Source organism: Acanthochromis polyacanthus, chromosome 3 (assembly GCF_021347895.1).
Source record: "Acanthochromis polyacanthus isolate Apoly-LR-REF ecotype Palm Island chromosome 3, KAUST_Apoly_ChrSc, whole genome shotgun sequence".
NCBI lineage: Eukaryota > Metazoa > Chordata > Actinopteri > Pomacentridae > Acanthochromis > Acanthochromis polyacanthus.
This window is the reverse complement of record NC_067115.1, coordinates 27,329,014-27,342,666: the sequence shown is the minus strand read 5'-3', so window position 1 is coordinate 27,342,666 and position 13,653 is coordinate 27,329,014. Positions and strand designations below refer to the sequence as shown.

Here is a 13,653-nt window from a genome sequence, read left to right as displayed (position 1 = left end):
AGGAGGCCTCACGTGTTGCTTCCCCTAAAAGTTTGAGAGGCGCTCGGTGATTGGTCGACGCGTCCCCACGGCTGTTCGTATTTCACATGTAGGTTATGTGTGCATTCAAACAGCCACATCCTGCAGCACACACACACACACACATCTGTAGGCTACTACAGGTCGTTTTGAGGTGCTTTACTTTCCAATTCATGCTGAAAAACTGAGCTTTTGTCACTTTAACCACAAACAAAATAATAATGTTTAAAAAAAATCACACACATCAATGTTTCAGTCTGTCTCCGCTGCAAGCCAAAGTTTCAAATATTTTCTAAAATTAAGCTGAATTAAAATAATTTTTCGTGCAATTGTACACTTTATACTCTCAAAACTGAATGTTTTTTTAAACAATGTTAAGCACTTGAGCAAAAGTAGTATCACAAATCTACTGTTTATGTTACAAGTATAGCTGAATTATCATTAAAAGACTGACATATTTTTACTGTGAAAGACTGAAAATCATAAGTTTAGGTACCTCACCTGAAACCACCACTCCTCCTATTAAACTCACCCAGGAAGTTATATAATCCCAAACAAGTCCTTTTCCTTGAAACCACTACGCTAAGAACAAAGACATCCACTGTGAGTTAAAAAATAGGTGTACTAACCTACTTTTGCTATTTTATTTGGTTAATATAGCAGTGATTGTTGTCTAATGGTGTGTTTCATTTGTTTTTCATGAGATTCCTTTGTCTAAATACCACAAAGGGAACAAAAATACCAAGATAGTTCTTGGATGTATTCGGTGAGCCTAACTCACTTATTAAACAATTTGTTTGTGCTGACATTTAGATTTGACCAGTGACTGTATTTATTTTGTCTTTGTGTATTGTTACCTCCTTCATGTGTACAAAAAGTCATCCATTCATTCGTCTTTTCATCCTAACTCTCATGGATGGATTCACAGATTCCTCCACCAGATGATGTGCGGCAGAAAGAAGGGCCTCAGCGAGAGCCGGAACTCCAAAGTATGTACAAGACTATAAAACTGAACTTTACAACCAGCCCTTCAAGCAACCAAGAAAGAGTGCAGAACCTCTTTCAGAATTTCCAGAGACTGTTTTATAAAGACAGGAAGTAGCACGATAAAGTTAAACGATATACACAGAATAATCCAGAGGGTGAGCATGACAGACAGTCCAGCCCGTCTCTAACCAGCTACTGGTTCATTCCAGATTTGAGGACATTTAGGCTTCAAAATTTTGAAAAATAAACCTTCTCTGTTACAAATTTCTGCTACATATTTATCAATAATAGGTAATAAACTATCAAAGGCTGATTGGTTCAGCTTACACATCAATGTTACCATTTTTATTCCATGTTTTATTTGTGGTTTGCTAACCCTACTCTAATCTATGCTAATGTTAGCTTTTTCTCAGCAGTAGAAGCTAGATATTTAGCTAGCTGTTACTGCTGACCAAGAGGACACACTTACTGATGGGAGAAAAGAAAAGAGGAAAAAGAATTTATCTTATCCTGATAATATGCATAACAGGAGTGCATGAGGTAGAGTGAGACATTCAGTAAAGGCTGACAATGTTACGAAAATATGACAAATATAAGAGAGGACATAGCTTTGCTCTACCCATTCTTTAGGAAAACTGTTGGATGAATTCCAGTGTTTCGTGTGATTCACTATTTTCTTCTTCTACCAGCTAAAAAGGCTGTGCTAACAGGGTTGTTGTGGGGCACGTTCCATGCGTAATAATTCATTATTTTAAATATGTTGATTAAAAAAAATGTTCCCACAATTACAAGAGACATCAATGGAAAAAAAATACGATAAAAGGAGGTTTAGATTTTATTTTAACTGTTTCATTTGAGATTCAATTTGGTCATCAGGGTCGAACAACAGAAAAATGATATTTTAGGGGGAACTCCAAACTTATTTGGTATTTTAAAACCTGTTTTCCAACATTCTTTTCTCCTAGTTTTTCTAGATTTGGTCTCAGGACAAGTACATGTTTTAGTATTTTGTACATGGATTATTTGAAATTTGATGGAAGGGGTGGAAAATGTCCTCCACTTCTGTAATGACTCTACAACATCATGAAAACAGTGACACCTCCCTTTATAAAAATCAATCAGAACAAAATTTAAACAAATTAGTATCCACTTTCAACACCTTTTAGCCATATCAACGCCACCTTTGCACAATGTGGGCATAATGGACCCCCTTCAGTCCCCCATACTCTATTTGATCCCAATTTCAGGAAACCATCATCCTCAACAACTCCTGTAGCAGCAAATCCAGCCTCTGTTCCTCACATACCTCACAGCTGTTCATTGTTTAACTCTCAGACTTTGATCTCATGTACCTACAAGCTCAGTTTTTCCTTCTAACATTCCTTCCACCCATATGCCCAAAAGATAGCCTCCTTTACCTCTACCAGCACCTCAAGTGCCTTTTCATAGTATTGGCCTCCTAACCAAATTCCATTAGTCTCTTCTTACCTTCATCATCATCCAAGGAGCTCAAACCTTCACAGTCAGTCACACCAACGTAAGAGACTCTTGTCCCAACGCATCCAATACGACCTCCATCCAATACTGTTCATTAAGGGTCATCGACCACTTTACAGCCTTCTATTTACCCTACAATTTACATTACTCCATATCGATATCAGTTCACAACTCATTCTAGCAGTCATGATCCCATTATCCTGTTTCCCAGGCAACTCCACTTTTAAATCGCCGCTCGCTTCACTGTTCCCTCTAATTTAAATCATCTTTTGCCTGTGGCTCCTGTTCAGTAGGTTATTGGTTCAAGACATTCATCACTACTAGAGGGACCCTGATTCCCTTATTTCAGGCATTCAGGCATATTAAAGATGGCTCTCACCAGCCTGCTTCTATTAAAGGAAATCCAACTATGCAACTATCTCATGCTATTGGATACCATATTGCACTTTCCTTAGTCCATGACCCACAACCTGTAGCTGTGTCCCTGGCAGTATTAAAATTACACTGTGGTCAGCCACATCAACTGTCACTGAGAGAAATATGGACAGTACGTATAATGCATTCCTCAGGTTGCTCTCAGAGATGCTGAGGTGTTTCAGGAGAAGGTGCTGCAGAGCTGGCTGGTGCTTCACATGTTCAATGTTTGTTGCTCCAGCAGGGCTAAGTTCAAGCTTTGAAAGATATTCCTGGTTAGCCTTTGCCGATAAAATTTAGGGGACTTTTCTGGGCTTGAAATAGAGGCAGACTGTTCAACAGTTTTAGCACAAACCAGCAACCTGCAAACAAAGCAAATCAAAGAAGTTTTCATCAACCACCATACTCCATGGGGCCGATTGAAAGTCTTCACATAGACACACCTCAACAGGAAAGCAGGCATAACTTCTTTTGAGGTACTCATGCATATTGATAATCTAACCTCCTAACAAACAGTGAAAAGTTGAGAGGCAAAGTGTCAAAGTGGTTAAAGAAGCAGAACAGACATTGGACACATAGCAGAAGTCACAAAGCAGCAGACTGTACTTTTAAAAGTTATTCCCTAAATATATTGGCCATCATCAAGGCATGATTCGTGATGTTAACAGAATGCTAACGTTCAGAGTGTTGTACATGAACCCACCAAAAGTACTTCCAAAAGCAGTGATTAATGTAGGCTGCACTGTGAGAAGCAGTGACAACACAAGCGAGACGAAAAACACAAAACGACAAAAACAAGAAACAAAACAACCAAAACATGATACAAGCAACAAAAATCAAACAAAAAAGCAACAAAAACGAGACAAAATATTACAAAAATGAGACCAAAAATGACAAAAGAGCAATGAGCAATATAGTATTTTACTTTGATCCAAACAACTTATCATCAAAGAATTGTCTTTAAATTTATAGTTTTACTAATTTACAATTTGCAGTTAATGTCTTCTCTGTAATTTGTGCACTTCGAAAGGTCGTCCCTCGGGCTGGATTGGACTCTCTGATGGCCCGCTGGCTACATGTTTAACACCCCTGACATAAAGGGAGCACCAGCTGGTGTGAGGAAAACATTGGGGTGGGAATTGCAAGGCCCTACTTCCCTGGATGAGTCACCTGATTCTATTCAGAGCTCATTCACTGTAGAAGAAAACCTTCACACTGAGCTGAAACAGCCTGATGAGCAGATGTGGTAAGTTGATTATCTTAAATTCAAGAATGAATAGATCAAAGCAGGATAAGGAGGCCACGGATCTTTTAGATGCAAAGGCAAGATGAGTAGATGCAAATGGAACAAGGTTCATCCAAACTGAAGGCCTCACTACAGTCAGTAATCTCTGTTTGCTCTCAACCTAAAACAAGACCGTCCACAAAACATCACTCAGGGTTAGCTCGTCAAAGATCTAACCACTACACATGAATACTCCAGAAGCCCTGCATTTCTCCACCTTGGCTCTAGTCAGTTGCCTGTTTCTCCTGCCCCTACCTGGTAGATATCCTAACAGTTCAGGAAACCCCCTTCAAGGTCCAAATTAGTATGGCACCTGGTAGATACTGCTCATGAATTCATGCAAACCTTGAATTCAAACTGGATTAATCTGTCATGTTCAGTCTGAGAGCTGTCCAGATAAATTTCAAACACTAAAAACTGGAAAGTCTGTCTCCTGAGTTTGATAAAAGTGCTAGAAATAATAAGAGTAGTGGATTATTTCAATTTAACAGAATTCACCCCATAGTTCTTGAGTGCAACCATCCCGTAAAACAACTCTTGCTAGTCAGAATCACAATCAGAAATACTTTATTGATCCCCAAACTGGAACTGATTATGCTGGAGTTGCTCCCTTTTAAAGTCAACAATAAAAACAGTACAAAATCCCTTCAAATGTTTGGTGTAACTCAGACAATTTCATGTTTTCCATGAAAACTTACACTTTTATCCATGTGCTAACATAACTACACAAGGCTTTTCTAATCTTATCAATTAGCCTTTCAGCACCATTAGCTAACACAATGTAGCATTACAACACATGAGTGATGGTTGCTGGAAATGTTCCTCTGTACCTCTATGTAGATATTTCATTTAAAATGAGCCGTTTCCAGCTAGAATAGTCATTTACCACATTATGTTTTATTTATATAGCACCAAATACAGTTTAGATTGTGTCAAGAAACTTTATAGAACCCATGTGGCTGAACCCCCAAAGCAAGTCCTCAGGTGACAGTGGCAAGAGAAAACGCTCTTTTAACAGGAAGAAAACTTGAACAACCAGCTCATATATGGGGGAACCCATCTGCTGCTGGCTGACCAGATTTTCACCAATTATATGGATCATGCTCAGGGCTGATTTACTGAACAATCCAAAACCTCTGCAAAATTTTACATTTTCCAGTGTGGTAGGTTGCTGCCTGCAGGTTGTGGTTTTCGACAGCAAAGACCATACAGACAGCAGAATTAAAATGGCAAGTTTATACCTGTATCCTACATAGTCTACCAGCAGGATAGATCAGTGACCAGCACTCCTGACTTTGGTAGATAGTCGTTCTTTTGCAGTTTGACTTTAGCTCTAATTAATAATTTATGAACATTGATCAATTTAAATGTGCCATTTCAAAAGGCAGCTACTATAACAGCACCTTATCTCACCTGAAATCCCCTTCCTGCCTCTGTACTGCATGGTCTGTCATCCTACAGGAGCTTACTGTATATAATCCTACCCCTTTGACCCGCAAAGTCCTTTTCCTTCCAAACCACTGCACCGAGAACAAAGAGAACCACTGAGTTAAAAATAGACTTTCTAACCTGCCTTTGTTATGTTAATTGATTGGTATTTCACAGCATTGTCTCATGGTGGTTTTAGGGTTTCTCTCATTTATATAGAAACACATTCCTTCGTCTAAATACCTTAAAAAATTGGAAATGCGTGGATGCATTGATGAAATGGGTTCAAGTATATTCAGCCTATTTTACTTTGTTCAATCCACAGTTTGCCAGTGCAGACATTTAGATTTAAAATATTTATTTTGTCTTTGTGTGTTGTTTTACCTCCTGTGTGTATATATGTATGTGTGTGTGTGTGTGTGTGTGTATATATATATATATATATATATATATATACATCGAGCTATCATTTGTCACAAACACATTTTTAGAAGAGCTTTCTCTGCATCCCGTGTTGCAATGTGCACATCATATCAGACATTCTGTGAGTCAGCATTCAAGTCACTGTCAGAAAAATCCTACAAGAGATCAGTTCAGAGTAATAAGATCAGTATTTTATTATAACATAATGTGCATTCAGGGCTCCACCTCACAGAAGAGCAGCTCCTCTCAGTGTGCTGCTCCTTTGTAGATACAGTTAAATACCAAACATGGTGCAGCTAAAGGACTTGTATAGTTTATAAAACAAACCAGTTCAGATCGATTTGGGTGAGAATCTGCCAACAAAACACATTCAATTCTGCAACTGCAACAGATAAAGTCTCAAGGAAGAGTTCAGAGTGGACACAACATTCAGCAAGTTGTATTTTTTTTTCCATCAGTCACAGTTAGATGCAGTTAATAGTAAATTCCCACATGAACACATCAGGAACAACACTGCAGTAATATAATCTATACCTAATTATTCCTCTAAATGCAGTTTTTGAACTTATAGCACAGGATTTTATATTGCTTCTGTTACTTTCATTAAACCAATAGATGCTTTAATAGATGTAATGGCCCTTTAAAGTGTATTCTATTTATAAATAATTTTTAATATGTATGATCCATTTTATATTAACAATATAATATATAGATCAAAATTAAATATAAATATGTTTTATTTATATAGATTATATCTGGTTATATAAAACTTTTCTCCTTATTTCTTTAAAACTCTCAAATATATGAATAATATATTATTAATGTCTATCTATCATCTACTTATCTATCATGAAGGTCACTGCAGTTCCCAATATGTACCACAAGAGGGAGCACTTTTACCCTTAAAGTAGACATTAGTCCTTAATTTACAAACTAACTTTTTAGGAACCTAAATTCTTTCTAATAACTTCCAGTATAAGGAAGAAATTTGAAGAAAATTAGTGAGTCTGTGGTTAAATTCTAACTGCTGATTAAAATTTTAGTTGTTTATGATATTTATTGTGCTTTATCATAGTTTAATCCCCTACAATCACTGCCACACCGTAAAAACAAACAGGAAGTTTCCTTGTATCTTCTCCAGTTTTAATGAGCAAACACTGGGCTTTTAACGTTGCTGTGTTTGTTTTTCAAAGGGCCTGTATCTGCTGAACCATGCAGTCTGAACTCAGCTTAGATCATCTCCTCGGGCTCAATGGGGACCGTGTGAACTGCTGCCGTTCAGGCTGAGGGTGGCGCACCAAGCCAGAGGATTGTGTCGGGGACCCTCAGAGGTCACCACGGGTCAGAGCGCAGCGCCTGACAACCCTCAGTCCAGAGGGGCTGGGGCTGCAGGCTTGTTTATGTTTTCCTGCAGGAGACTCGCATGCAAATCTGAAAACCACCACTGCACCTTGGCCTCAAGCTCCTGTAGAAATTAAACACGCAGGCGCATTAAACAGCCAACATGTAAATATTCTAAAACATTATTTTCTGGGGGTGTGCTTGACTTTTTGCCTGATAGTGGAGGCTCTAATTACGCAGCAGAAAACTGTGTTAAATAGAAGAAACTCCATCAATAACTTCTCAGTGAAATCCTAAACTATGTTCATCCTGCTATTCTAAATATTACTTACCAAACATCACATTCTGTAGCACAGAAACAACCTGATTGATTTCAATTCAGATGTCCAACATTTCCATATTTTATCTGCTTACTCAAAATTTGCATGTTAAAATAAACCTGAACATGAATTTAACATCACACTTATTGCAGTATGTTGTTACTAAGAGTGTTTTCTTTTCTTTTTTTTTAAATGGAGGACCTCAGTAACATCTCTAATTGAATATAAATATGACTGTAAATGCGTCCAAAATGCCACAAATGAAAGCCACATTAGTTAACATCTCGGTTTTATTCAGTCAGCTGAAGATCTATCTGCAGGAATTCCAAAAATAATGGTTTTACTCAGCATTTCTAGGAATATTTACAGTGATTTATAAGTGAGGGTTCATATCTGCCATTAAATTACTACAAAATAACCCACAGTCGTGATGCAATTTTGATATTTTTCCCCAATATAATTCATTTTTATTACAGCATTCAGCAGTGACTTCTTATGCTGCTACACTACTACTGTACCCACAGGACGTAAAGGATGCAAAATGCAATCAAAACAGACAGTATGCATGCGCAGAGCTTGCAGCCACTGCAGATAATAAAAAAAAGTCGAGCATTTAGTAACTCATCTTTTTTTTAAATATAATTTTGCTACCACCAAGCAATAATTAGATTTTGTGGCAAAACATGTATAAAATATAACATGGCAACGTTGCAAACGCAGTGATTTTCAGCTAATTTACTAAAAGCAGACTGAAAATATAAATGCATTTAATGTTAATTGATTAAATCAGATGGTGCCCGGAACGTTCAGCAACACAGGCTGTAATTCTGACACTACAGTAGTACTAAAACTGATTTGGAGACAAATCCTGACTCGTGAGTTGGCTTCATTTTGACGCACCGTTTTGTCTGGCAGCAAAAACTTCCAGTAGTTAATTCAGTTTCTCTAAATCTTTAAAAAGCAGCAGCAGCACGCAAGTCCCTCAATATTTCAAAGGACAAACACATAAAAAGTGTTAAAAACTCCACACTCTTGTAATTGGATTTTATGCCCCCGTCCCGCTCGCTCGCGCTTTTCTCTCCATGGTGCTCTAAAAACTCTCCAAAGGCTTCAGATGTCTTGTGAGCTTTTCTTTCTCAATCTCCGCTGCTTTTAATTCTTCGACATCGCTCACAGGATCAAATATATCCAAGCACGGCGAAAGTTTCCAGATTAAAACATTCTCTAGTGAGGAAAAAAAAAGAAAAAGAAAAAAGGAATGGAGCAAATGTGTTTTGGCGCATGAGAGCAGTTTGAATCTGTGAGAAGGAGCGCACACAATAAACCTGTTGTTAACCTTGCTGTGAAAATATGTTTGAAGAAAACAGCCAATTGTTGTATGAAATGTATTCAAGTATAAAATAATGCCCTTTGTTTGGGGGGAAAAACTTGAGCAATGTGAGGGTACAAAAGTCCCCTGTGGCATTTACTAGCACCCTTTGTGCTGTTTGCGCTTTGGCGTCTCCACTTGGCGCATTACCCAGGCCCCTTTAAACGCGATTGTTTCTTTCTTTCTAATGACATTTACCGGATCAAAACATGCTGTTAATTCGATCAGAAAGCTTCACCCTTCATAACAATGGCAGTATAATTTCTCCCAAAGTTTGTTAAGTTGACCGAAATTAGGCAAATGAATAGAGGTCTCCAGGCTACCCATCTTGCAGGTGACGGGGAATAATGCGCGTTCACACCAGCTGCATTCTTCTTTATTTCTCCCTTTCTTTCACAGCATTATTAAAATTTAGGCCAATGAAACTATTCATTCGACTGAATAGACATTTTCTTATAGGATAATAGGATACAAATTGAGCCTCTCCAAAGAGTCTCCAGTGGTGGGTAACCCTCGTGTGCCAGAGGCTGCTGGAGACGCTGGCCTTGACGCAGACGACGCTCGTGTGCCAGGGCTAATCACACACCTGCCGAGGAGTCCAAGAAAATAAAGAATGTAAACAAAAAGCTTGCCATCTCTCATAAAAGATAGACGTGTCACCAAGTCGTGTGAGAAACGCCGAGAACAAACGGGGGGACTCCGTCTCCAAAAGATCTCCCCTGAACTTGGCGGAACAGCCTATTAAAGGCTTACTTAATTACTCTAATGACACTGGACAGGCCTTAACACTCGGACCGGGCTTGGATGAGAGTTAAGATCGCTTGCTGGGATTTGTAAACAGGCGATCGTGTGAGAAACGCGAGCTGGAAGAAAGAGGGTTTCTTTTTTCGCCGGCTTTGTTTTCAGTGCGCACAGTGCGCCCCGCCGGATCAGGCGATCCCAACGCTCAGTTCTTATTTCCCGCCTGGGTTGTTACTATGCAAATAATATTCCAAAAGTAATCACGTGTCTTTTGAACAGCCACGTGGATTAACAAAGCAGGTTTGCCCCCCTGCTAGCCCATGGCTTTAGATTTTTACTATTTCTTTAACTGATCCTAAATGCACACATTTACCCAATGCATGGCTCTAATCCCATGGAATAATTTACACCATGAATGCCAGAGTCTCTTCGATGGTCCCTTTATAAAGGCCAGCTTTCCTCACAAACCTCAGTCTGCTTCATCTCCTACCAGATCAACACATCTCTCCATCTTCCAGCTGAACACATATTTAAGAAGATTGTCAGGAATTCGTCGATGGCATCTAAAATGAAAGACAGAAAGGTATGCGCTCCCTGTGCGCCCTGCATTTGGAGGACTGAAATACTTTGGCAACACGGCACTTTTAACACTTTTGAGTTACCTTTGGATTTTTTTCTACTTCAGTATTCATAGCTAATACTGTCGAACTGCTATTTGGAGTAATTTTCGCGCTAGTGGGATAATAATCTGTTGTGCACCAGCGCGTGGCACGCGCTATAGGATAACTGCTGCGCACTATTGATAGGAAAGCACCAGTTTGCTACTTACATTTGGTGACACTGATGTACTGAACTACATCACAAACACGTAGAATGTGTTAAATGACAAGTTAACCTCGTCCAATACAGCCTCAGAGTTAAAGAAACTGTCCGGAGCGCGGATGTCTGCTGCGCGCTCTGGATCAGCAAAGCGCGCAGCGCGCAAAACTCGCCAGGAGTTTTAGATCGCAAGAAAACGTTTTCCACATTATTACTTCGCAGCAAATTACGGGATTTCATTTTATTGCCGTTTGTCTTTAAAAATGCAAGAGGGATTCCTTGTACTCATCTTTTCTCTCTCCCTGTTTTCAGAGAACTCCAATCTCTCACAAAGTCATTGAGAAAAGAAGACGGGACCGCATTAATCGCTGCCTAAACGAACTTGGGAAAACTGTTCCAATGGCTCTGGCCAAACAGGTATTGTAAAAAATATATCACCTAATATATATTTTATACTATGTAGATTTGGTACACAATAGTTTATCAAGAAAATGTGCAAAAAATGACCTGTCTGTTCGTCAGATTATTTGATCATGTAATCACATTAAAACATTTCTAACACTGATTTTTTTAAAATGTATTTTGGTAGAACTCTGGGAAACTGGAGAAAGCTGAAATCTTGGAAATGACTGTTCAGTACTTGCGCGCGCTCCACTCAGCGGATTTCCCCCGTGGCAGAGAAAAAGGTCAGTAAGCGTTTTATAGCCCTATCATACTTTACGCATCACATCACCAAGGTTCTGTCAACAAAGTTTCGGAGTTCATACGTGCTGACTGTGTAAAATGTTATTAATCTTTGCTTTTACTCATAACTTTTACTGTAAGTGCAGCTTTACGCACTGGAATCAGAAACACTGCGCGGCCACGTCGCGTCAGACTGGTTCGTCCTGTCGTGTTTCCAGAGTTGTAATCTTTGCTTTCTTCAATTTTTTTCAGGTGAACTGCTTGCTGAATTTGCAAACTACTTCCACTACGGATACCACGAGTGTATGAAGAACCTGGTGCACTATCTGACCACAGAGGACAGAGCTGAAACCAAAGACATCAAGTACGCACGGATCCTCGCCTTCTTACAGTCAAAGTCCCGTGTGGTCACCGAGCCCGTGTTCGGCTCCGTCGGTTCGATGCCGGAACCGTCTGACTACCTCAGCCAGCTGCACTCCTCCCCGGAGCACCAAAGCCACAGTCCACCCGAGCCCGTTTACCAGCAGAGTCCACCGGGACACTTCTCCTGGCACAGCTCCGCCCGCAGCCCGGGCATCTCGTACCCAACTGTGCCGCTCTCTGCGCACACGCAGCAACACGGAGGATACTTGTCGCCAGTGCAGGGACTCGATCACCATTATTTCAACTTCATCGGTCACACGCACGCAAACACGTTCAGTTTGCACAGTGCGCAACACGCCATGTAAATAGCTTTGCTTGTTTTGCTGTTGTTTTTATTTATACGGCTGTGAATGATGGAAACAGATCCTGTACATGTTGTGAATAAATACAGTATTTCTGACAGAATATTTAGCTGGTTTTGTCGTCATTTGAAGCGACAATTTGAGTGCGTAAATACGCAAATCACCTAAAAAAAAAATCCTCTAACCTTACTTGAGAGCATAAATCTACCAAAAAGCACAAACTACTAATTAAACGTTTGTATCATTTGGTGACTCCTAACTAAAGAAAAGTAGATTAAAGCTTGACTGGGGCAAAATTGTAATAAAGTAAAACCTGTGGACTTAAAAAGAACCACCAGAGTTCATAAAACAAAATGAAAATGGCTCAGTTGTGTGCCATAACACCAGCTGTGTTAAAAGCACTGTGGATAACTTCTAATCCCTCAGTCTGTCCACAGAAAGGTTGTTAAACTCTTAGATGCACGAGTGACTGGACTCTACACTCTTCCATAAGTGAGTCAGAAATAAGAATCAATGTCCTTTTATGCCATTTTTTGTTATTTTGGTTTAGAATAATCACTTATGTTTTGTTTGTGTTATATTTTTGTCCACACAAGAATGATTACATGTTTGAAATATGTTTAACTTTATAACAGATTTTGAACATTCTGATGATTGAGAAAGGAGAACATTACACAGATCATCAATAGAAGAATGTCCACATTAATTTTGTTGACATTTTTCAACTCTATTCCTCCAAGTTTGTGCACTACACCACCTCTGGTATGATATTATCAGTGATAAAGAGCTTGGGATAGTCATACAAATATTACATCTTCTTTAAAAGTAAAGAAGACAACTTATAAAAATTGAATGGAATGAGATCAAAAACATGTTTTTTTGATGAATAACTGGAAAATGAAATGACATAAACATTTCATTACAGAGATATTGCAAAAAAACGACCTCTCTGGGTCACTTTTGATCCAGTAGATCTGCAGGTTTGATGGGTGACAGCAGGTTACAGAGAGCCAGCATGAGCCTGATTCCACCCTGGGCCTCCTGCTCCTGCCTTAACCAAACCTGCAGTTAACAAAACAAATGATTCATCCGGCACTCCCGCTTCCTTAACATCCAAATCCATTGTTTTTATCACATTTATGAGTCAATAAAGTTTGATAATGAAGGAAGCAGAAGTAATGGTGAGGTGTTTTGTATTAATTGCTGCATTTCAGGGCTTTCAGATGGCTGCAGATGATTGTAAAAGTCTAAAAGTTGTCCCCTCTGAACTTTAGCCAAGTTTTCCTATTTCCATATATTTAGCCAAATGAGGCTCACTATTCATCAGGATTAAAGAGGGATGCTGTGCAGAGAAGAAAACCCACCCGAGTTAGAAGTTGGTGCTGATTTACATGTAAAATTTGTTGTTTTCAAACACAGAATCTTTTTGCATCAGCAAATTTACTGCAAAGAAACGAGATCGAATTCAAACTTTTCTCTCACTTTGTCAATTGTAGTCACATTGAGACCAGTCGCCAGGAAAATAGAGGGGGAGAATCTTTGCTCTCCAACAGAATAAGAACTCACTCAGATCAAACCAGATTTGTTTTTGGCAAGCTTGCG

At 39.1% G+C, this 13,653-nt stretch overlaps 1 protein-coding gene across 1 annotated transcript; it reads left to right on the top strand.

The window, feature by feature from the left end:
- Window positions 1-10,254: 10,254 nt before the first annotated feature.
- helt (helt bHLH transcription factor) lies at window positions 10,255-12,154 on the top strand. The gene is made up of 4 exons (XM_022208489.2): window positions 10,255-10,406; window positions 10,955-11,059; window positions 11,232-11,328; window positions 11,579-12,154. The coding sequence occupies exons 1-4, from the start codon at window positions 10,380-10,382 to the stop codon at window positions 12,052-12,054; spliced, it is 705 nt and encodes a 234-aa protein (XP_022064181.2). The 5' UTR covers window positions 10,255-10,379; the 3' UTR covers window positions 12,055-12,154.
- Window positions 12,155-13,653: the final 1,499 nt, after the last annotated feature.

Bases quoted from the DNA above. Each gene is read 5' to 3' on its own strand.
- helt (XM_022208489.2), top strand. From the start codon at position 10,380: ATGGCATCTAAAATGAAAGACAGAAAG. The intron at 10,407-10,954 runs GTATGCGCTCCC...CCCTGTTTTCAG, and splicing joins CTAAAATGAAAGACAGAAAG to AGAACTCCAATCTCTCACAA. The intron at 11,060-11,231 runs GTATTGTAAAAA...GTATTTTGGTAG, and splicing joins CAATGGCTCTGGCCAAACAG to AACTCTGGGAAACTGGAGAA.